At 52.3% G+C, this 24,011-nt stretch overlaps 1 protein-coding gene across 2 annotated transcripts in view; it reads left to right on the forward strand.

Moving 5' to 3' along the window:
• Positions 1-24,011, forward strand: part of NMNAT2 (nicotinamide nucleotide adenylyltransferase 2) — a 101,524-nt gene that overhangs the window by 77,009 nt on the left and 504 nt on the right. For both annotated transcript variants that reach the window (XM_036344594.1, XM_036344595.1), the window contains exons 4-10: positions 10-88; positions 3,225-3,351; positions 4,866-4,946; positions 6,097-6,141; positions 9,991-10,067; positions 23,252-23,353; positions 23,481-23,548. In XM_036344594.1, coding sequence (XP_036200487.1) covers positions 10-88; positions 3,225-3,351; positions 4,866-4,946; positions 6,097-6,141; positions 9,991-10,067; positions 23,252-23,353; positions 23,481-23,548 — 579 coding nt within the window. The remainder of the gene's footprint in view (positions 1-9; positions 89-3,224; positions 3,352-4,865; positions 4,947-6,096; positions 6,142-9,990; positions 10,068-23,251; positions 23,354-23,480; positions 23,549-24,011) is intronic.

The raw sequence follows: 24,011 nt of genomic DNA on the forward strand, positions 1-24,011 counted from the left end.
ATTGTGCAGGGTGGACCCCTGGGAGTGCTATCAGGACACCTGGCAGACGACCTGCAGCGTGTTGGAACACCATCGCGACCTCATGAAGGTGAGCTGGCCGCGCCGAGTGCTGGGGGACCACAGAAGCCAGGCAGGCTGTGGGGAAGGCGCCACTGGCCTCCTGACCTGGTTCGGACTCTGGTTTCTCACCAACCAGGCCCCGAGCAGCACACGGGAGGGCGGTGGGCTAGGCACCCAGAGCAGCCCCAGGGACTGCACCTGCCCTGCTCCCCTTGCTGGATGTGACCTGGGGCTGTTTTCATCCTCTGGGGGCGAGTTCAAGGTGGGATGAGGACCACAGGCAGAAGACTTCAGAAAGTGTGGTGAGACGGAGACCAGGCAGAGAAAGGCAGGAGAAGGGAGGGCCTCTGGGAGGAGGAACAAGCAGCCAGGTGCTCCTGTCCCACCTGTTTGGGACCCAGTGGTCCCCCCCCCCACCTCCAGCATAGGACGCTGTGCTGAGGGCTGCACACCACCCTGCACACTGCCAGCCACTGTACCGCCATCCCCACGGGTTCCTCCTCAGTGAGTCCCACGGGCAGACAGCGTTTTAGCTCCTGCTGTGTCCGTGGGTAAAAGGAAGCTCGAGAGGTGAGCCAGCGTGTCTGAGGACACACAGTGACTGCCTAGTGAGCACGGCAGGGTGCCTGGGGCTTGTGGCCGGGTTGCCAGGTGAGGACGGGTTGCACACCAGCCAATTGCACCCGCCACAGACCAACACCAACCCATTGACTCCCACTGTGAAAGGAGAGAAGCAGGAAGCCCAGCCCCTAAGGCCAGACACAATCCATTCTGCTCGCCTGCGGCCGACCCTGCTGCAGGGCCCTCCCAGCCCCAAACCACAATCCAACGCCATTGTTCTGCCCACAGGGAGTCCCTCCAGCGCATCTGTGCTTGTGTCGAAGGGCCTGTCCCATCTCCTCCTTGGGGCGCTGTCCGCGGCCCTGGCCACCCCACACTATGCCAACCACGGACCACGCTTTATCTTAACAGACGCGCAGCCTTTGGGCTCCAGACCGTCCAGGGTCACCAGAGGAGTCGAGAGGACTAGCAGGCAGTTGCTTCATCCGTTAAGATTTCCCCCAGGCCCAGGGAGTTGAAGAAAACCCATGTCCCTTCCCTCCATTTTCAGAACCCTTCACACTCACCCCGAGTCTTTTCTGGCCCCCTTGAACGGACTGGCGAAGGATGGCACTGGCTGCTCCCCTGTGCTGCTCCGTGATACAGGACACCCCGTCTTACTGTCTAAGGGCATATCCGTCAGGACAGGCTAAGAGATGCTGTGGTAACAAACATCCTGAAAATCTCAGTGGCTGCCCATACATTTTTTCTCACACTGAGTATCAGCTGAGGGGCCACAGGGACCTGTGCTCCCAATAGTCACCCAGGAGCCCGGGCATCATGATGGAAGGGAGGACTCCAGAAACCCACAGACATGCCTGGGCCCCGGGTATGCCAGCCATAATGCCTGGCTCCTGTTTTGCTGTCTAGGTGCCTGGGCTCCTTGCCCCTTCCTCTGTTGGCAATGCCCAGAGGCATGGTCCTGGGCCAGAGAAGCTGTGCCAGGTGCCCCAGCTGCAGCAGTGACAGGCACAGATGGGCAGAGGATGTAGCTCTCAATGGCCCCGGGCTTGGAGCAGGAGCTGGGCTGCCTCCTAAGAACCCTTGGCCTCCCCAGTCCTAGCATCAGGCTGGGTTTCTGGCAGGGAGAGTAGACCCATCGGAGAGACAGGCACGGGGCTTAAGAAGTGGCTCAAGGCCACATTTGGGAAGTCCTCTGAGAAACTGACGAGGACAGGTTGGGGCAGGCGGCCTGCCCTCTCCTCCTTCCCTAGCCTAGAACTAGGATGCACGCAGCAAGAGGAGGAAACTCCTCAGCTGCCAGACCAGTTATTAAGTGCGAATGTGGCGTTTTCTTATCTGGGGGTGACATAACATTAAAAAGGGGGCAGACTGTCCCTTCCACTCCACCAGCAATACCTTCAGAGGGTCCCCCCAGCCCTGGAGCTTGGGGGTCCTCTGGCAACAGCACAGTAATCTAGAATGGGCGGTGGGCAGGGGCTGGGATGCTGGCTTGCAGGGAAGGGGCCTGGAATCAGCAATGGCTCTTCCAAGGCTACACAGATTGAAAATTCATCCTTTGTTTCTGTTGCCCAGCAGCCACTGTCCCCTCACTCCTGGGTCAGCTGTGACGAATGCTGGGTATCTGCTCCGTTTTCTGAAGCTCTAGAGCAGCGGTTCTCAACCTGTGGGTCGCAACCCCTTTGGAGGTCGAACGACCCTTTCACAGGGGTCGCCTAAGACCATCGGAGAACACATATATAATTACATATTGTTTTTGTGATTAATCACTATGCTTTATGTTCAGTTTGTCACAATGAAAATACATCCTGCATATCAGATATTTACATGATGATTCATAACAGTAGCAACATAACAGTTATGAAGTAGCAACGAAAATAATTTTATGGTTGGGGGTCACCACAACATGAGGAACTGTGTTAAAGGGTCGCGGCATTAGGAAGGTTGAGAACCGCTGCCCTAGAGAGAAGCAGTGCAGGATAACACAGGACAATGCTGAATACACATAGCATTTCCGCTTGGCTCTGGAATGTGGCTTCACACTGGCCCGCTCTGCCCAGGGCCCCGCCCCACCCTCCTGCAACACAAACGCTTCCTGCTCTGCCTGGCACCGCTCTGGCTTGGCCCTGCCGTTGGCATTTCTGGCCTGGAGAGGCGGCAGATGGCGATAGTGCCTGGTGTTTATATGACCTTTCCCAAGCTCACATGGCCCTTGTGCAGACATGACCTCATTTGAGCCCCACGAAGCGGGCAGGGAGGGCAGGTATGCATGTTATCCAGAGGTTACAGCACGGGCTGGGGGTACCAGGTTCCTGCCACGCGCCAGGCACTCCATAGACACCTTGCATATCCTCCCTCGTATAATCCCAGCACAACCTGGAAATGTTGCCTCTCTATGCTAGACTCCTGAGCTGAGGTTCAAGAGAAGTTAAGTCCCTATCCAAGGTCACACAGACAGAAGCGGGCAGAGCTCAACCTTGAACCTAGGTCTGGGCAACACCACACCCCATTGGACAGCACATGTGTGTTTGGAGATGATTAGAAACACGTTCCGTAAGTCACTTGGCTGATGGCACTGACTCTGAACTTTTCTCTTCCCCCAGCGGGTGACCGGCTGCATCCTCTCCAATGTCAACACCCCCTCCATGACCCCCGTGATCGGACAGCCCCAGAACGAGAACACCCAGCCAATGTACCAGAACAGCAATGTGTCCACCAAGCCCACTGCAGGTAGGGAACGCCGGCGTACGGAGGGTTCTCCGGCTTCAGAATTGCCTGGAGCGCTTGTTAAAGTCCAGATTGCTCAGTACCGCCCCAGATCTGATTCAGTATGTCTGGGAGGGGGAGAGTTTGCATTTTTAACAAGGTGATGCTGATGCTGTGGTCTCCATAGCGACAACCCTTCATATAGAGGGTCAGAGAGAAATGGCCAGGATTAGAGAGACAGAGAGACACAGGGGTGAGGGTATGCACTCTTCTACTGTATATCAATATAAATTATATAAATATAATATAAATATAAACTGCCTCAATGGAAATGAAAGATACAAAAGAGGGCATTGTCCTCTGCCTCTCCCAAGGGGGTTGAGGACTTTGCCCAAGTCAAACAGCGAGGAAGTAGCAGGACCAGGAGTCAAACCCAGGCCGTCTATATCCAGAATCCCACCCTCGTACCCCCCTCTTCAGTGACAGAGAGGTGGGGGGCCACCCCACAGCCACCCAACACCTAGCACTGGGTGCCCGCACCGTGCTCAGTGCTTTACCCAGCTTCTGTTCGAATGCAGTGATTCTGCGATAGAGATAGGACGTTCCCATGGACGTGAGAGGCAGAGGAGACATGGTTTGCCTCAGAACACACGGCTGAAACGCACAGGAGCCAGCATTCACATCCAGGGCTTTCTGATTCCAAGGTCTACGCTCTGTCTGATATTTTCTTCCAGGCCAATTGCAAGAAGCAGACCCTGGTATTACTTTTCCAGCCTGGACCCCATAAGCGATTATGTCATTTATAGGCTGCTATAAACAGGAAAGAGTTCCATAGTTCACTTACAGCCACAGGTGGGGGCTCAGGAAAAAAAAAAGTCTGGATTGGAGCCCAGAGAGATGATGGAAAACCAGATACCTCTTGGCCAGAGTAGGGTGTCTGATTGTTCTAAGGGCCGTCTGCATGGGAAGGAATGACCAGCAGGAATTATTCCACATGAATCCTCTGCCACAGGCCCAGGCTCCTTGGATCTGGGGGTCAGTGTTCAGCGGTGGGTAAAAGCTCATGATATTAAAAAAAATAAATAAGCAAACAGCCAATATGCCCTTTAAACACAGGATATAACCCACCTGATGTTACACAGACACAGCTGCATGATACACATTTGAAAAATGGAAGAAAATAAATGATATGTCAATATGTCAGTGGCACTGACATATTGGTATATCATTTATTTTCTTCTTCATATATCTTCCTCTTCTATATTTTCCGATTTTTCAACCATGTAATAAACATGACCAGAGAATAGACGCCAGTCCGTGGCTCAAAATGCTGTGCCTTGGACTGTGAATGAGAAGGAATCTTTGCTGTCATGTTTCTGTTCTTTCTCTCTACCCTCCTTCCACCGCCCACTGCCCGCCCCCCCCCCCGCCCCCCTCCAGTGTGCCCCGCTGTTAACGGGGGCCCGAGGCCGGGCTTACCCAGTGCCAGTTGTGAGTGGTTCTCTCCCTGTCCCTGTGTGTCTTGCTCTCTCCCGCAGCCAAGATCTTGGGGAAGGTGGGAGAAAGCCTAAGCCGGATCTGCTGCGTCCGCCCGCCCGTGGAGCGCTTCACTTTTGTGGGTAAGGAGCACGGACCTTCTCTCCCAGTCCTGCCTCTTTTCTTTCCCTCCTCCCTTCATTCATCCAGAAACACCCGCCCCCCCCCCCCCCCCCCGCCCAACCCCACCCTCACCCCATCCAGCACCTGCTATGGGATGACCATTTACAGAACAATGGTTTCAAGAAAACAAGTTAACAGTGGTGCTGGTGGAGCTGTTCTGGGAGGCAGAGGGCATGACCCTCAGGGCCTGGGCTGCCTGGGAGACCCCCTCGGAGATGGGCTCATTCCCACCCCCCCAGGATGTGTCTACAGGCCTAGGAGTTTTCAGGGGGCCCACATCCCCGCTCAGGTCCTTCCGGCTCAGGCATGCCTGTCCTCCTGGCGGCGGGAGAACACACACACTTTCCCTAATTCCCTCTGGTTTGGGCTGCTCCCCATGGACCCCGCATGGATGGGACTCTCCGAGCCCCCAGTCCCACTTGGCGGAGGAGCTAAAGGCCCAGGCCTCTCCCCTTTGACGCTTTGGGGCTGACGCCTGCCATTTCTGAGATTCCCAATCGCAGGCGTCTCGAGAAGGAACTAAGAGGGACAGCTGAGGAGGAAGGGAGGCAGGGGACCAAAGTGGCCTCCCCGTGGCTTTGTGCACGCCGTGCTCCCCCGCGCAGGCCTTGCACACGCGCAGGCTGGCGCCGAAGGCTCTGTCGCTCACACCGGCCTCGGGCTCTTGCTGCACCCCGCCCCGTGGAAAACCGCCAAGGCTGTTTTGCCTGCCCTTCGGGCCACGTCACCCCTAAGGAGAGAGGGCCACCTCCGTGTGACTCAAAGCTGCCTCCCTTGGTTCGAGGACGTTGCTCTTCCCTAAAATACAGAAACAGAAGGCGCTCAGCAGGAGCGTGTGTGTTCGTCACTGGCTCCCCAGCGAGGCTAATGCTGACTGTCCCCGAAATGTGACGTCTGCCCAGGAGCCCAGGGAGATGCTCCCTCTCTATTTTGGGCTGGACTGTGCTGTCCATTCACGCTACGCAGATGCCCCCTGTGCAGGGAGGCAAGCACCCCCCATCCCCACCCCCCACCCCCTCCCATGTACTCCTTCCAAGGAGCCCAGGCAGACTGCAGGTTGGGTACCAGAAGTCGGGGCCCTAATGCTTCTGTGTTCCCCTCTCCCCCCAGATGAGAATGCCAACCTGGGCACGGTGATGCGGTACGAGGAGATTGGTGAGTGGGGATGGGAAAGCAGGGCTGGGGCATGGGGAGCCGCCTGCCTCTACCACGGGCAAAGTGGGGGCGGAGAGAGGCTTGAAAACCCTGGGCCAGGGTGGCTACCGGGTCTACTCTCAGAAGAGTCCCAAGCAAAGACCAAAGTCTCAGTGATCCCCCTGTTTGCCTCGTAACTGCACTCTCGCCAGTTCCCAGGAGGGAGGCCTGATCCCTGGGCAGCTTTCCCTTGGAGCCTCCCTCATCCAAAGACCTGAGAGTCGAGCTTCAGTGCCAGCCAGAGAGGCCTGCCCACTCCACTGCACAGGAGGCAGAAGACCTTTGGATAGAGAGGGGTAGAGAGAGAGCCAAAAGCTGCCCCACAGCCTCCCTGCAGCCTGGGGCTGAGGCTAAGGCATCTACCGTCCATGCGAGGGCAGTGGAGGCTCAAGGCCAGAGCAGGTGGAGGGCGGGTACCGGAGCTGCCAGGTGGAAAGGAGCCAACCTGCCCCAGGGAGGGAACCGAGTCCTGGCCAACCTGGGGAGCAAACCAGAAAACTGCAATCTTTCCAAGGTTCCAGAGTGGATGAGAGATATGGGGGGACACAAATATCTGACGCTGGGGAAAGAGCAGACAGGTTCCAGAATGCAGAGGGTCGGTGGCAACGGGATGCCTGGATCTCTAGGGGGAGGGGCAGCCTGGTGTCCAGCAGACACGCGCAGTCTCCAAGGTCCAGCTGCGGAGATGCTGCAGGTGCCCCCTCCCGCAGTCCTCTGTCTGGGGCTGGCGGTCACGGCCTCCCGCAGTGACCCTGGGAGGTGGGCTGCACTTGAATATCAGGTCCTCCCAGGAGGCCCAGCAGCTGTGACATCATTTCCGGGGCTTTCCTGGGTCCTGTGCACTCGGCTCAGCTCTCGCTGGTTTGCTAGAACCGTTTGCAAGGTTTCCAGGAATTTTGTGAAGCGGCCGTTACATGCAGCCAATACAAAAAATTAAATTATATCAAGTAACAGTTAAGTAAATTGTGTTAAAAACCAAAGTAATGAGTACTGGAAACTCCTCACTTCCTAAGTAGCTGACCATATTTTAATATCCTTTATTTACTGGCACGGCCCTGTCTGAGGGCCACAGAAAGTGGTACCTGGCTTCCTGGGGGCACCCCAAAGCAGGCAGGTGCACAGTGGCCACAGCCTCCAAACCCAAAGGCCAGGATGGGAGCGAAAGCCTTGCACCCCCGTCCCCAAGGTTCCACACTGGCCAGGAGTTCGTTTTCGGGGAAGTTTCATGACCAGCAGAGCTCCCTCCTACCGAGAGGCAAAACCAATGGGGTTTGCACAGGGCTCTGCTCTGCGCCCAGCGCTCACTGCAGCCTCGGGAAGGGCAGTCTTCGCCCCATCTTACTTACTCTTCCTTCAGAGGAAGGAAAGCTGGGTGGCCACAGGGGTCAGGATGGATGCCTGGCCTGGCACAGGTGGCGGCTGCCTCTGTGTGCGGTGGAGCTGGGAAGGGCTGAGGGGCCTGGGCTTCACATAGCACAGATTCCTGGGTGGGGAGGGTGCCTGGAGAGCACTGACTCTGGCTGTGGGCCCTGGATCCCTGGGCAGGGGGAAATGGGGAAGTGGGAGAGAGCTGCCCTGCCTCCCCGGACCTCCGTGCTGTGAAGCCCTCTGGCTCACACATTCTCTTTTTGCAATCCCCTTGCACGCTTCAAGAGAAGGGAAAAGCCATTTTTCTCTTAGCTCAGTTAGCATTTTGGCTCCATGTTCTTAACCAGCTCGCTGCCCCGCTAGCGGGAGGTGGGGAGGAAGCAACCCCAGACCAAAGGCTTTGTGGGCTATAAAGGCCTCCTGTCTCAGGCATGAAACTGGGAGAAATCACTGCTGCCCTCTAGTGGCCACACGTGAACTCCCAAGCCCTGTGAGGGCCTGCGGTCTGTGATAAATCCATCTGCTCTGGTCCTGTAAGCGAAGGTGGAGACCCCACTCTAACTCTCGGTGCTCTGGCTTTTGACAAAATAATAATCCAACATTCTACTGGAGTGGGAAAGCGAGGCTCTGGCTGGGGGTTAGAAAAGAGATTCATTCCCATGGCTACCGAGCAGAGGTTCTTGTGGGGGCTGCCGCACGCAGGGTAGGATGTCGAGCAGCATCCCTGCCTCTCCCCGGTCTCGACAACCAAACACCTCTCCAGACGCGGCCAGCTTCTGGAGACACAATTACCCGCCGTTGTGAACCACTGAGTGAGAGAGAGCTGAGGGCCAGCACATCCTCTGGGCTCAGCCCCCTGACTGAGCTTTCAGGTGCCTGGAGTTTGAGCCTCAGCCTTTCAACAGGGAACTGACCTGGCTCTCTGGCTCCTGGTGGGAGGCCGGGAACAACAGGCTCCCAGGAGAGAATCTGGCCTGGCTCCTCTGAGCCACACCAAGGCCGGTTCCTCTCCACAGGTGGGGAGTCGGGCCAGCAATCCCAGGGCATCACATAGAGGGAGGGAGGCATCGCTGACTAGGGCGACACTTTCCCAGGCCCCCAAGATATAAGGGCAAAGGCCATGATGGCCAGCCCAGACCGCCCAGACCGCCCGGAGGCTCTGAGACAGCCTGCCTGCATGGCCTCTGTTGGTCAGGTGGTCTGCAGTTCACTTAGTCATATGTCCTGAGCACCTACTGTGTGCAGGTCACTCTGTCTGCCCTGGGGATATAAAGGTAAGTTAAGGTCCCTGCACATAAACAGATCATTCGGCTATAGCAGGACATCAGGAGGAAAGGGAAAGGGAGGGAAAGGGAGGAGGGAGGGAGGGAAGGGGAGAGAAGGAGAGGGAAGGCAGGAATATTTAGGAGTTAAGCCCCCAGGGCTCCATGGGGCTCCCTGAGGATGGTCGGTTTGAGTGGGACGAAGATGAGATGCTGCCCTGTCTGTTGTCAGTCCAAGCAGCCTCCCTCTGAACCATCGGGGACACCTGCAGCAGGGACAGCATCACGGTCTGAAAGGCCCTGTCAGGCCCTGAGCTGGCTGTGGGGTCTAAGCCACCTCAGCCTCCGGGCCTGGGGTGGCAGCGGCCTCTGGAGGGCTGAGAGCCAGGCAGGCTCACTGTTTCAGACAAGAAGCCCAGAGCCACAGCCTCTTGACAGGGGGCCTGGGATGGCTCCAAACTAAACACACCACTGAGTCCCGCCCCAGGCAGAGATCTCTCCTCTGTGGCTCCAAGAACCCCAGGGTTTTAATGAGTGAGTCAGTTTGCTGCTTGTTTTAAACCACGATGGGCCTCCCTGGGCTAATTCAGAGCGCGCTTAACGAGGGAAGAAAAACAACTGACAAGCGGGGAGTGTGCCTGGGAGTCAGACAAGGGGTGCTCGGCACCGCTTCTCCAGCCCTCAGCTGAGGACAGGGGCCAGGGAAGGAGAGGACATCTGAGGAGCTCAGCTACTGCCCCAGGTGCCCTCAATGCCCCCCTTTCCCACTTCATGTCGGCATTTGTGATGGGAGACAAACCCAGACAAGGCACAGCATCAGAGAAGCCAATGCCCCTGACCCTTGAGTTTGATGTGAAGCAACAGAGAGAGACCCTGAGACCTTAGGGCACATCGCTGGCTCCGTCTCTGTTAGAGTGACGGGCCATCCTGACCCCAGAAACCCCTCAGTACCCAGCAAATCAGACCCTCTCCAAAGTAATCCTCCCACAGGAGACAGGGGTGGTCTGTGAACGAGCTGAGGGAGAGGTGAGCAAAAGCTTCTGCACTGCACACACCATGGTGCAGGGGTGCCTGGGAGCCCCAGGGGGGAGACTCCTGGGTGCAACGGGGAAGGCGGCTGAGAGCCGCATGCTTCCCAGGTCTTCACAGGCTCCCTCTGCAAACTCTGTCCCTTCCTCAGAGCTGCGGATCTTGCTGCTGTGTGGCAGTGACCTGCTCGAATCCTTCTGCATCCCAGGGCTCTGGAACGAGGCAGATGTGAGTACCAAGGTTGCAAGACCGCCCACGGCTGGCATGGGGAAGGATGGGAGGGGGCACTTGATGCGGGCCTCTGGTCTTCCCTCTCCCCACAGCCTCCCTCCCCAACCGAGTTTCCTCCCCAACCCTGAGCTCCCAGGAGGGCAATCCATTCCTGTCTCCAGGGAAGGAAATTCTCACCCACCCCAGGCTGTATCTCCTACCGCATTTCCACACCCACTTCCTCATGCTTGCTCTTGTAAAGCCCTGGGGGAAGCCACCTGAGTCATAGAGTACCTTCTGCAAGGAGTGGCTGGGGCGGGGGGATTGGGAGGGGGGATGTGTGTGCTCCAGAGAGTGCTGCTGGCCATAGGAGGGGGTGGGAGGGAGGGATAAAAAAGGCCTTTACCCCTTTGAATTATTGTTTTGTTTTCCTTGGATTCTCTTTGAAGAGGTAGTAAATATCACCCTAGAATCCCCTCAACTGGAGAATGGGATCCAGAGGGAAGACATTAATGGCAACAGGTCAGCAGGATCCTTCTGGCCATTGACCTGGACTAGAGGGAACCAGGAAGTTACACTTATATCACTTAGAAGCTCAGTGGATGTCCTTGGTTACCAGATCTGACTGGGATGGTCTTAAGCCCACTGATTCTTAAACGACTCACTCTTCTCGTGGCCAATTATTCTTGTTCTTTCATGAATTCATTCATCTGAGAGCCAGAGCTAATGCCCCCCAATCCCATGGGTAGCCCTCTGCAAGCTGAGTCCCAGGCAGGAATTCCGGGCCCAGTGCGTTTTATTAACTTGCTGTGTGACTCTGTGCAAATCACTCAACAACTCTGGGCCTCAGTTGTATTTTATCTATAAGATCTATAGAATGTTATCTACAGCAGGGGTCCTCAAACTAGGCCCGTGGGCCACATGCAGCCCGCCGAAAACATTTATCCGGCCCACCGGGTGTTTTTGCCGCTGCTGTGTGCATAGGAATTTGTTCATAGTTTTTTTTTTAAACTATAGTCCGGCCCTCCAACGGTCTGAGGGACAGTGAACTGGCCCCCTGTTTAAAAAGTTTGAGGACCCCTGATCTATAGCATCCGGAGATTTTAAAGAAATATACAATACAGACCCTAACCCCAAGTATTAGGTGGCAAGATGGATACATATGAAATAATACATATATATGTCTCTGGAGAGAGAGAGAGATCCGATAGGATCAGACTCAAGATTCTAGTTCTACTCTAACACAACTCATGACAAAATATGTTCTGAGCATCAGGTTTTCCCACCTCTAAAATGGGTATAATAATGGTGCCTACCTCATCGGATTTGGGGAGAATTAAATGAGTTCCCTATCTATAGCGCCCTGCCTAGCTCCTGACACGCTGTTACATACAACATACGTTAATAAGTGAGTTTACCTGCGCAGACAAGGAGGTCTACACATGGGTACGGGGGAAGGGCAGCCATTGCTGACAGGCTGTGGGACAACCAGGAGGGGAGGAGAGACTCGGGGGAGCAAATTACAGTGCAGGCCTTTCATCTCCAGCCCTCAACGATTCCGGCAGAGAAATTCTAAACCCCCTTTCAGTTCTGGATTAGGTGGCTTCCTTAGCTTTCACTTTCCTCCCTGCCTCACAAGGTGCCGTGAAGGTGAAAAGTCATGCGGGCAAAGTTCTGTACAGATCGCAGCAGAGCTCTGCCAAGAATCCAGGCAAATGCGGGCAACTGTCCGGGGCTGTCCCAGCGGGAGGCAGGGCCTGGGAACCTCCAGGGACTCCTCTCCAGGGCAGACTCAGGCTTTGTGGAGCCTGAAAGTACCCAATTTGGGGTTCTGGAAGCGCGGCCAGGGCTTTGTTAGCTCGCAGCCTGCAGGTCCTCTAACTGCCCTCCAGAAGGGCTACTCTCATTGTTGCCCATCTGCCATTTGAAGAACAGAAAAGTGAGCCCCAGGCCCCGCCCTTCCCTTTGGCCCCTGGAGCTGAAATGACATGTTGGTTAAGACAGGAACTTTGAGAAACCATTAGCTGTTGTTTTACTGGGAATGGGAGAGCGGAGGTGGAGTGAGACCCTCACCTACTCAACTGTGTCCCCACTTGGCGGGTCACCCCAGAGATCAGGGCTCCCAGCCTGGCTGCTCCCAGAGGGCCCAGCAGGCCCAGGCCAGCAGGGACCCACATCTGTCCTGGTCAGGGTGCTGAGGACTCCAGTCCACAGCACAGGCAGCAGGCCAGGTGGGTGAGGGGGATACGCAAAGCTCATTAGTGGGTTTTCTAGAGCCCAGAGCTCTACCTCCCCACCCAGCCTGGCCCATCACTCAGTCCTCTGATTCAACCCCCAGCCAGTCTGTGGCGTCCTTAGAATCATGGTATCTGAGGCAGAGAGAAAAAAAAACAAGGAGCTGTTTCCTTATACAGTGAGTGTGAAGCTCAGCCCACAGCACAGGTGTGCCAGACAGGTGTGTAAACCAAATCAAAATTCAACTCCAAATCACTGTCCCACAGGGATGATGGGAAGTTGGTCTCAGTCATCACTGACTAGCAGAACCTGAGAGTCTCCTGTTCGCCCTGAACATGAATATCAATGCATGAGGGTCCCCACAGACATCTCTCTTCAGGCCTTGTGGTGCCTTGGAGTTGGTGGCTCTATGCTCACCTGGGGCACGGGACTCCTGGGTGAGTCTAGAAGCCCAGCGCTGATCCACCCACCTATGATCACCAGGCCCCATTTTCTTCTGAGGCTTTGCTCCCAGGGTGATGCCTGGGAGGGGGGAGGGAGGGGTTTCACAGATCCCTAGCTTCTCTCCAGTACGGAGGAGGGGGTGACAGCTAAAGCTCTTTTTATTATGATGTGATATCCCTATCTTCTCTCTCCTCCTCGGGACATCTGGTGAAACCTCTTCAGGGAGTTTAAAACCACCGACTTAAAAACATTCTGTTGTCTGCCCTGCAGATTCCGCTCCTGAAGGGCCTGGCTCTGCTAGAAACAGGGTTGGGGTTGGGCAGAGGGGGGTACAGGGAGCAGGAAACTAGTCGCTCAGTGAATTATTCCACTGTCCTTATTTGGGGAAGGTTGGCTCTCATGGTCTAGAAAAGGAAGGTCTTTTTCAAGACTGGGCACAGGGTGAGTCCTGTTTATTCTAGCAAGGTCTGCCATCTGAGGCCTGCCTGGAATTTCAGTCCCTAAGCATGAGATCACCGGGGACGAGGTTTGCGAGACCCGCTTCTAGCCCAGGTGTCGTTCATCCATTCAGCACTTCTCAGAACACCTGGTGAGCCCAACGCCAGAACCTGCCCATGTCAGCAGGAGAACAAAGCTCCTTGGAAAAGTCCCGGGCCCGGGCTTTGTGTTCCAGTCTCCCGTGTTTTCTCCAGAATCCTCAGAAACCAGGCAGGAGAGAAGGAGAAACAGCAACCGCTGCACCCTCCTGTAAGGGAAGCTCTAGGGAAGTGGGGAGCCGCTCTGTCCCCACTCAGGCTGGGCAGCCGCCGAGACAAGGGGCTCTACAGCAGGACCGCCAAGGCCCTTTCCAGCCACACACTCTCCACCGAGTCCCTCTTGCTCTTTCTTTGCTTTGGATTCCTGAGCCAACGCTCTTTCCCCAGAAATCTAATTACACAACTAAAGGGACAACCCCACCCCCACCCCAACACACCCCGTGGGCATTTCCTGTTAGGCAAAGCGACCCATTAGCCCGGCAGAGCATTCCGACCTCCTCTGACCAGTAACACACCCCTAACCCTTACATTCCCCGGGGAGAAAATTCCATGCAAGTGCATCATGTTCCTCCATAGGATCCCAAAGAGCAGCTTGTGTGTTTCCTGGTGGTTGGCATTTTCATTCTTGATTCCAGGAGAAATCAAGACTCAGGTTCCTGGACTAGCCTTGGAGATCAGGACCCAGCCCCCCTAGCCTGTTCATTTCTGGGCTTTTAATATATATATTTAATTAATTTCAGAGAAGAAGGGAGAGAGAGATAGAAACATCAATGATGAAAGAGAATCATGCATCGGCTGCCTCCTGCATGCCCTACACTGGGGATTGAACCTACAACCCAGGCATGTGCCCTGACCAGGAATCGAACCGTGACCTCCTGATACATAGGTTGACGCTCAACCACTGAGCCATGCCGGCCGGGCATTTCCGGACTTCTTATTAGAGGACTAGTCTCCCCCAGAAGGCCTGGTCGTTGCTGTGCTGCTTCCTGATACCAGCACCAAAGCAGGTGTACAGGCGGGACCAAGGTCCGTGGGAAACCAAGGCCAAAGGCTAACCGGTCAGCCATGGACAGATTTATGAAGCAGGAAGATTTCATACTCCCTCCCCTCCCCCAAACAAAACCTGTAGTCCAGGACCTTCTGCTGCCAGCTGCTTTGTCCATTAGGCTATGGTGGCAGGCAGCCTGGCAAATGAACTCTGATTCAAGTATTCCTTCCTTCGATCAATCTTGCAACTAATGCTTATTGAGTGTCCACAATGAACATAAGCACGTTATTTGCCCTGGAGGCACTGGCACCCTGAAAGTATCTTACATTTTCTTAGCTTAGTTCCTTCTAGTCCATGAAATAAAACATGTGAAAAGTTCAGAAGAGTTTCTGACCCTAAAAAGCACTCAGTCAATGTTGGCTGCTATTCATTCATTGGTTTTAAACTATTGAGTAGCTGTCATGTGCCCGGCACTGCTCTAGGGCTGGAGGAACAGAGAAAACAAAATAGACCAAGAGGGGAGACAGGCCATAAACACTTGGTTTGTGTCTCAGTTAACCCCTAGACTCAAGACCTAGAGCATTCCTGAGAAGTGGGATCTCTATGCCCGTTTACAGATGTGGAAACCAGGGCTCACGTGGATTGTGACTTGTGCAAGACCTAACTATTGGTTAGCAGAGAGGGATTTTGCATAAGTCTTCAGCTCCCTAATCCAGATAAGAGGGTCAAGTGAGAGGAATGATATATGTAATTCACAGCAGGCCAGGGAGGAGGCAGCACTGAGCTGGGCTTTGAGTGATGGACAGGATTGGGTTAAGCGGGTGGAAAGAGAGGGCTTGAGAGGCTGAGAGAAGGCTGTGCAAGACCCAGTGGTGGGAACAAGACCTTTTGGGGGGCGATGGTTTTGGCTGGTTGAACTAGAAGGTTTCTCTTGGTCGTTATTTGGGAAGCGTTTGACTTTTAAGCAAGATGGCAACATCATTAAGTTTAATGATTAAATGTATTAGCCAACTCGCCTTTTAAATGAGCCAGGGTCAATATTTAACCCAAAGGAATGAAAGTCTAAAAGGGACATGAGGCACCAGAGACGGGCCAATGGGGAAAGTGTTTTTTTTTCTTTGTTCCTTTGTCTTTCTTTTTGCATTTCCCAAAGCCGGGCACTCCACAGGCCAGCTCTAATAGGCTGTAGCCGACATTTTTCCAGCCAACCAGCCCGTGGCCTAACTGCCTCCTCCATCCACCAGCTGTGGGAAACCAACCAAAGCAAATAAACAGGGGAAGAGCCTGGGGCAATGGCCACTCCAGAAGAAATCCCTGGGCTCCGGGACAAACGGAGCAAAGACAAACATTTGGTTTTTCAGGCTCAGATGGTTTTTATCAGACAGTCCAGCCGCGGCCAGGAAGCCCCACGGACACTCCCACCCTGGGGATTAGGTCCCCCGCACTGATGAGCTTGGGCTGAATTCACAGGCGGCTCAGCCCTAGCGGGGAGTTTCTGGTTCTCGTGTGAAAGGCACTGTTGGCTTAGTTTTCAGGCTGTTGACTTGAGTCTGGAATTCCCTGCCTTCCCACACCGCCAGTCAAGTTGGAAAGGGGAGTGGAGATGATTTTCTCTGGGAAACCCCTCAGAAGCATCATTCATTTGTTTGCACTGAGCGGCATTCTGGAAATGCATTCCCACCCAGCCTTCCCTCCTGGGAGGAGCGGAGGGGGGGGGGGGGCGCTGTGCTAGGCAGGCGCAGGACCAAGGTGGACGACTCTTGGTTGATATGGGTGGAGCTGGTGGCAGAAGCCTGTCACCTACTGGACACGTTCTCCCCGCATCATTTCTGACCCACTCAGAAGCATACAAAATGACGTACCCCAGGGGGCAATGTAGGGTAATAAACAGAGGACTTAGCCCATGAGGTGCCTGGAGAAAAGACAGAGTATCTTTCCAAACCAAAAAAGTTTCAAGTCACTAAGATGTGAGTCTTAACAATGGATCTAGAAGAGGTGTTGCTCTTGGCAAGGGGACCTGGCCCTGAGCGGGTCTGCTAGGGGCCACCCGCGGTGTGAGCTCTTCACTTCTTGCAGGAAAGATTTCACAACCCCAGTCCCGGTGATTCTGAGAGGATGTTTAGTAAAGCTGGGGACAGTGAAGCAAGGAAGGGCTTAGGATAGAAGAAGCAGCAGGAGAGAGCTGAGGCGCGGCTGCTGCGGCTCTGTAGAAATGTCACAGGAAAGAAATGAGCCTCCGCAGGTCTGCCTTGGCTCACTGAGAAGTCAGGGAAGAGGGGGCCTGGAGACAGGTTCAGGGGTTAGCCTGGGACGAGCTGACGCTGCCCATGGCTCCCCTGGTTGCAAGTCTCCTGGGGTCCCTTAGAGCTTAGGAGATGCATGCCTTCAAGGGAAGAGGAGAGAGAAGGAAAAGGCGCAGGCATGCTCCTGGGAGGGAGAGCTTACACCGGGATCCGTTGAGGGTTTTAAAGGCCGGGAGCTTAGGGAGAACCTCAATAGAATAGTCATCAGCTGTGCCCTCTCAGGGTCATGGTTTCCACTGATTGGTCCGTGTCAGGGCACGGGGTCATTAGTCATTGCAGCTGGTCCTGGCTTTGCTATTTTTCTAGGCCTGGAGCTGAAATACAACTGAGTTCTGGATGTTCTCTCTAGGGAGGTGACCTGCAGTATCTAGCTGTAAATTGTCAGTTTGTCCAGCGATCTGTCTCAGTTTCCCCATTCCACTTGCCAAGGACTTTTCCTAGCTTCTTCCTACGGTCCCTCAGTGTAATGCTGCCAAAAGAGCCTTTAAAGCAGATCAGACTGAGTGTAAGTTCACCTCCTGGCCGTGCCACTTGGACTTGGGACTAAATCTCACTGAGTCTCAGTTTTCCCATCTATGAAATGAGAATGGAGGCACATATCTCAGAAGAGAGTTGACGTAAGGATTAAATGTAATAATAAATAAAGCTCCTAACATTGTGCCTGGCACAATAGCAGGTACTGTTTCTTCCCCTCCTTACTGATAGTCCCATGTTCATCCCTGAATTTTCTCATCTGGAGGAGAAACACAAGGGTGCGCATGTCGCTCAGGTAAGGTACCTTAGGAAGAGAGCACGGTTAGAATTCGGAACCCTAACCAGGGTCTCAGAGTGATCCTACAGAGGGTCTTACTAGTTAGACTTGCCTGGCTCAGTCAACGTAAATTGGATCCTGTTGCTAATAGAAGTCAAGGCCTCTGTTTAAAACACCCTAATGGTTTCTCTTTGGAATTGCAATGAAACCACATCTTTACTGTGATCTGGTCCTTGTCCACTTCCCCCACCTCTCTGGGCTCCAGATCCACTTGTCTTCTCTATTTGAACACCTTTTCCCACCCCCAGGGCCTTTGCACTCACAGTGGCTTCACTGGGAATGCCTTTTGCCCAGGTGTCCCTATGTCTTCCTCTTCTAGTCATTTAGAGTTCAGCTGAAAAGTAATTGTGTTTGATTTTGAAGGGGTTCAGAACAGGCCTCCTAAATGTGTGACTTTAGCCTGGGGATTATTTTGAGGTGAAGGCAATTGAGACCCTGTGGGAAGAAGCTTTTACTTGTCCCTTCAAGAATTTAAATTTGGAGCTTGGCCCATAATAAGTTAGCACCAGAAATAAAGTTTAATGACCTCTCTGGAGGGCACAGCGAATATTTAATCACTGAACACCTGCTCTTATCCTCCTGAGAACGACCTTGCTCCTCTCTGAAGCCCCAGGGCGTCTGACCTCATCTGAAGCTCCGAATGCCATTACCCCTCATTTTACCTTTCTGTCTTGACCCTCTCGTCTATGTGGGGCTCCCATATGTGAGTCTGTAATTAAATTTGGTTATTTTCTCTTGTTCATCTGCCTTCTGTAGATTTAATGACTAGACCTGCTGGAAGAACCTAGGGTAGGGGGAAATTTCTTCCTCCCCCACAGTATTCAATATTGTCCTTAGCTCTACCTGATGTTTTCTTATTTAAATATTTATCTGTTTATGATCTACCCTTACAAGACAGTAAGCTCTGTGAGCACACTAAATGTACCTGTCTTTTTCAGCAACAGCAGGACAGGGACCAGTTTGCCATATTCACTCAATAAAAAATTGTTGAATGGAAGAATGAAAGGGTACCTGGGAAAAGCTTGGTTGGAGGAGTTCAGCCCATAAGGTAGTTTGCCTCCGCCACGAGATGTGCCTAATGTTTTATGGGTAAACTTTTGACAGCTACCGGTAAGACATTAGCCACTAAAAGGATATTAGCCACTGAATAGTAACCTGGCCTTATCCTTCATAGCAATGCAGTTGAAATCATCATTTGTGTAATGTTTCCCACTAGTTGGTGATTGACCCAAGAGATGAAGCCATACCTGTCTTGCTCAACCCTGTGTTCCAGAAAGGTCTTGGCTAAGACCTTTGGGCATCCTCCTACCCAAAGCATCCCTGAAATCCAGCAAGGCAGGTCTTGGAATTCAGCCTCCTGGAGGGATGATGATGATAACTGCACATTCCTTCCAAAAGATTTGCCCCCTGTGTTTCTCCCGAGGCCAGGTTGCTTCCTGCCTCAACACGTTTCACATCCTTCCCTCGGATTCCCTGAATTTGGGGAAGCAGAGTCGGCTCCTTCCACTTGCTCTCCCCATCCCCACCATCCCTCCCCTGGGGAGCCTTTGACTAGAAGATGAAAAGGTGAGATCATTGAGAAGGTGACATTTAATTGGAGGATTTTGAGCTAAGGAGCAACATAATTTGTTTTTTAACATTATCAGCCTGGTGATTGGGAATAGACTGAAAATGGCAAGAGAAAAACAGGGAGACTGGAGCAACTCAAGTGAGAGATGATGGGGGTGAATTAGTTAACTCCTGCAAACTTGGTGACTTAAACCACACAAGTTTATTCTCACACTCTGGAAGCCAGAAGTCCAAAATAGGTTTCACTAATAGGACAAAACTAAGTTGTTGGCAGGGCCATATTCCCCCCAGAGGCTCCAGGGGAGAATCTCTTTCCTGGCCTTTGCTAACTCCTAGAGCTGCTTTTGTTGCATTGCTTGGCTCATAGCCCCGTCTTCCATTTTCAAGGCCAACAGTGTAGCATCTTCAAATCTTTCTCTGCTGTCCTTACATCATCGTCTCTCTTCTGTGTTCAATTGCCCTCGGCCTCCCACTTGTTATTGAAGTAGGTCCCTCCTCCTAGATTATTCTGGATAATCACACCTGCAGAGTTTCTTCTGCTACTTAAGGTTTCCAGCAGTTCTCAACCCGTGGGTTGCGACCCCTTTGGCGGTCGAACGACCCTTTCACAGGGTTCGCCTAAGACCATCCTGCATATCAGATATTTACATTATGATTCATAACAGTAGCAACATCACAGTTATGAAGTAGCAATGAAAATAATTTTATGGTTGGGTCACACCATGAGGAACTGTATTTAAAGGGCCAGAAGGTTGAGAACCACTGGCTTATGTGGTCATGGGGGTCCAGGGATTAGGACCTGGGTATCTTTGGGAGCCATTATCTACCCTATCAAAGGAAGCTTGGACCAGGATAGAAGGGATGAAAATGGTGAAAAATGAGCCGGTTCTTGGATTTGTTTTGGAATCAGAGTCAATTGGGTTGCCTTATAAATCATATGTGGGATGTGAGAGAAAAAGGAATCAAAGAACTTGCCAAGGCTTTGGCCTCAGCAATTGTAAGAAAAGTTTCCATTTATTGAAATGAAGGGCTACAGGGAAAACATTGCGGGGGGGGGGGGGGAGCGGTAATGATAGATTGATGTCAGAGCATTTAGGGGCTCATGGACATATCAAATTTGCAATGCCTCACCCCAATGGGCATGTTGAAAAGGCCGCTGGATATATGAGCCTGAAGTTGAGGAGAGAAATCTATGCTGGAGGTATCAATTAGGGAGCCTTCAGTGTGTCTTTAAAGCTTCGAAATCTAATGAAATCATTAAGTGTGTGAATACAGATAAAAAAGAGGTCCGAGGACTGAGGCATGGGGGACTCCAATGGTTCAAGTTCAAGGTTAGGGAGATGAGAAAGAACCAGCAAGATGAGAGACCAAAAAAAAGAGTAGATGGGGAGGGAGGAGGACAACCAAGAGAGGGTGGTGTCCTGGAGGCCAGGTGAAGACGAGAGGCAGGGACTTGGGGTGGGGCACACCTCGCCCAACTCTAGCACCTGGCACCTCCCCTCACCCCAAAGCACACACCCACACAAACACCCTCCAGCATGAAAATCAAGCCGGAGCCCTAGAAGATAAAGCCAGCAGCCTCTGGCCTACACGCCTGCAGACATGCCTCTTTGATGTGGTAACGCTGTGTCTTGTCTCTAGACCCCATCTCCCTTGCCCATCTGTGATTCCCAGGGGGCCAGTCTGTCACCTGTTTCTGGCAAAGGAAAACATCTCAAGCAGCACGGTCTCCATCTGCTTGCTACCCACTGAGCCACCTGGCACTGTTATTGATTGGGTGCTCAGATCATTAGTTCCTGAGTGGAAAGCAGATGCACTAATGTCACCCAGAGGGCCATCCCCCCAGGAGTCCTGACTACCGTTCTGAGCCATTGTTTTCATGCTTTAAACTAGGATGTTCTCTTTAAATAGCCCCATTATTTCAGGCATATGATACACCCATCCAGGTCTCAGAATCAAATGGAAGGCAGATCCTGCAATATGCGGCCTACACCAGATATCCTGAAACATCTACATAGCCAAGCCCTTAAGGGTCTCCCTTGTCTCCCTCCCATTCCTCCCTCCCCTCCGCTTTCTTCCCTTTTCTCCTTTCTTCACTTTCGTACCCTACCAATTCCCCTGGAGTTTGAACTCAGTATTTATTTAGACCACGGGTTCTCAAGCTTGGTTGCGTATTGCAATCACTTGGGGAATTTAAAAAAAACTGTTGATGCCTAGGTCACATCCCAGAGATTGATTTAATTGGTTTTGGGTGTGAACTGGGCTTTGGGAAAATTTAAAACACCTGAGGCGATGCTAATGTGCAGCCAAGTGTGAGAACCAGTGTCTTAGGTTACCTTCGGAGTAGTGAACCCCAGGGCAGCATTCTAAAAGCTATGGCAGGAGGGGCTGGGTCTACCTCCAGCTCCCTGCCCTGCCTCTCCCTAACATTCCTGGTTTTTATAGGGCAGTTTAAACCGTGCCAGTTTACCGGGTCTGAACACCACCGATCGGTGCAGCAAGTGGCAAAATGCTCTAGTTTTCCAAATGGCATGTTCCCATGGGGCCCTGATATTTTACACCCACCTTTAACTTCTCTTCAAAACGTCCCTCTTAGGGCATCTTCAGCCAACTTTTTATTTCAGCAACAACAGAGCTCCAGTTGCAACTCTAGCTCCAGTTGTCAGCAGTGGCAGAAGTAGGGTAAAGTGGATGGAAAACCCAAGGGCACAGGCACATGTGCACGCACACGCACGTGCACCCAATCACGTGCACGGGCACCCAATCACGTGCACCTCATCACGTGCATGCACACACACATGCACCCACACGAACATAATCAGTGAATTGGACTTAAAGTGGAATCCTGCTAGTACAGAAATCCTCCCACAGTGCTCCTTAATGTCTGTCGGTGTCACTAGTTTGGAGAACTGTAAGAAGAAACCTGGGTCCTTTGCTGCCAAATCCAGGTCTTGCTCAATGAGCTGCCTTGCTTAGAAGCAGCCGCCCTCCCCTCCCAATTCCCCCGACCTGGGATCCTTAATTGGCAAGATCTAAGCAATAATAATACGCCCAGGCTAGATCCAAGTCTCTCAGTGCCATCACTTTCAGACTCTTTGAAAACAAAAATTGGCCTGAGTTTCCAGAAAGCTTAGTAATATGTCTCAAGAGCTTGAAATGTGTCCAGTTCAGATCCTTTCATCTAATTATTTTACTTCTTATCCTAAAGAAATAATCAGAGATGTGGTAGGTGGCTTATGTATAAAGATCTTCAACAAAGTCTGATGTATAACTGCAAAAAAGAGGTCACTGCACACTTTCTATTCTACAAGGTGGGTTTAATATATCCTGCCATATCATAGTGCAGCTTGACAATAGAGGACACAGACTGCTGAAGCTTCATCTTTTCAAATAATTTTAGTGATGTAAGAATATGCTCACAATATAATGTTAAATTAAAATGCAGATAAAGTGATTTGTTTTTCAGTGTAATCCAATTGTGGATATATACACTTATTTGTAGAGAGGAAAACAAATTTATTATGGTTATATTAGTGGTTTTCTGTGTGGTGTGGTTCTGATTGTTTTTTCTTTCTTTCTTTTTCTTTCTTCTTCTTTTTTTGTTTTGTTTTAGTTTTCCAAGCTTCTATTATTGTCTATAGTCAGGATAAATTTTAAAGGTTATTATTTTTTTAAGGAAAAGGTTTCATTTCTCATATGGCAGCAAGCTCCTATCAAAGGCTGACCTCAGAAGTGACCCGTTATAATCTTCCTCCTATCACTTCCTCTGCACGCACCGATGCATGACAAGCTCTGCACTGCCCCTGAGACCCTCGGCAGCTTTGACTGGGGTGAGCAGGGAGCATTCTAGCCCCTCCCAGTAGCCACCGGGGGGCTAGGGCTTTTCTTGCTGGACAACGGGATCTGTGTTGCCACAGGCTGTCTACCATAGGACTATGTGCCGTTCATGCTATTCGTCAGCATTATGAACTCAACAGGAGCCTCAGGGATTGGCGAGATCGTGCCCAGGCATGCAGAACCACGCTTATTCATTTAGTCGAGGGGTATTTATTACGCATATTCTGTGTGCCAGGCGAAGTTCTCACTCATTTCACTAACACTGTTACGGGTTGTTACTTGAAGGAGCTGACTGATGGGGCTGAGAAAGCAAGTGTGGGACTAACGCTTGGGGTTCCACATGGATGATACCTGCACCCTGCTAAGTAGTTGCTTGGTAGGGGCTTGGGGTCATGATCTCACAAAAGGCTTTCTCTCTCTCATTTCCTCTCTCTCTCTCTCTCTCTCTCTCTCTCTCTCTCTCTCTCTCTCTCTTCTAGATGGAGGTGATTGTTGGGGACTTTGGGATTGTGGTGGTACCCCGAGACGCAGCGGACACAGACCGAATCATGAATCACTCCTCACTACTCCGCAAATACAAAGTGAGTTCTCCATCTCCCTGCTGATGTAGCTCTGTGATGTGGCCCTTTTCTGGGAGGTCAGGGGGTCGGGGTGGGGGGGTGGGGGTGGGGGGTGGCTGGCAACCTATTCTCTCTGCTCTGTCCCCAGAACAACATCATGGTGGTGAAGGATGACATCAACCATCCCATGTCTGTTGTCAGCTCAACCAAGAGCAGGTACGTTTGACTCCTCATATGAGGAGAGAATGGGGAGCAGCCAGACCAAGGCTACAGCAAAACTGCAGAAACCGAGGGGCATCCCTGGAGCCCTTTTGTACCTGTGGGTGCCTTCCCGCCATAGCCTCCCGGCTTGTGAGAGGGCACCTTCTTCTCCATCAGGCTCCTGTAGGGAAGAAAGGAAATGGTCAAGCGGAAGAACCCCGATGAGAATCATTTTCACAGATCATGGTGCAGAGAAACACAAAGGAAAGAGATAATAGCTAACATTGAAATGCCTACTGTGTGTTTGGGCTGTTCTAAGTGGGTTTCATAATGAATCATTTAATTTTTGTAATAAATGAGATAGTTATTGTCTACATTTTGTGGAAGAGAAAACTGAAGAACAGATGGGTTTAAATCGCTTGCCCAAGGTCCCTCAGCTAGGAGCTGGCAGAGCCAGGATGAAATGGAGTCACCAGGT

The sequence above is a fragment of the Myotis myotis genome, unplaced genomic scaffold (assembly GCF_014108235.1).
Source record: "Myotis myotis isolate mMyoMyo1 unplaced genomic scaffold, mMyoMyo1.p scaffold_m19_p_18, whole genome shotgun sequence".
NCBI lineage: Eukaryota > Metazoa > Chordata > Mammalia > Chiroptera > Vespertilionidae > Myotis > Myotis myotis.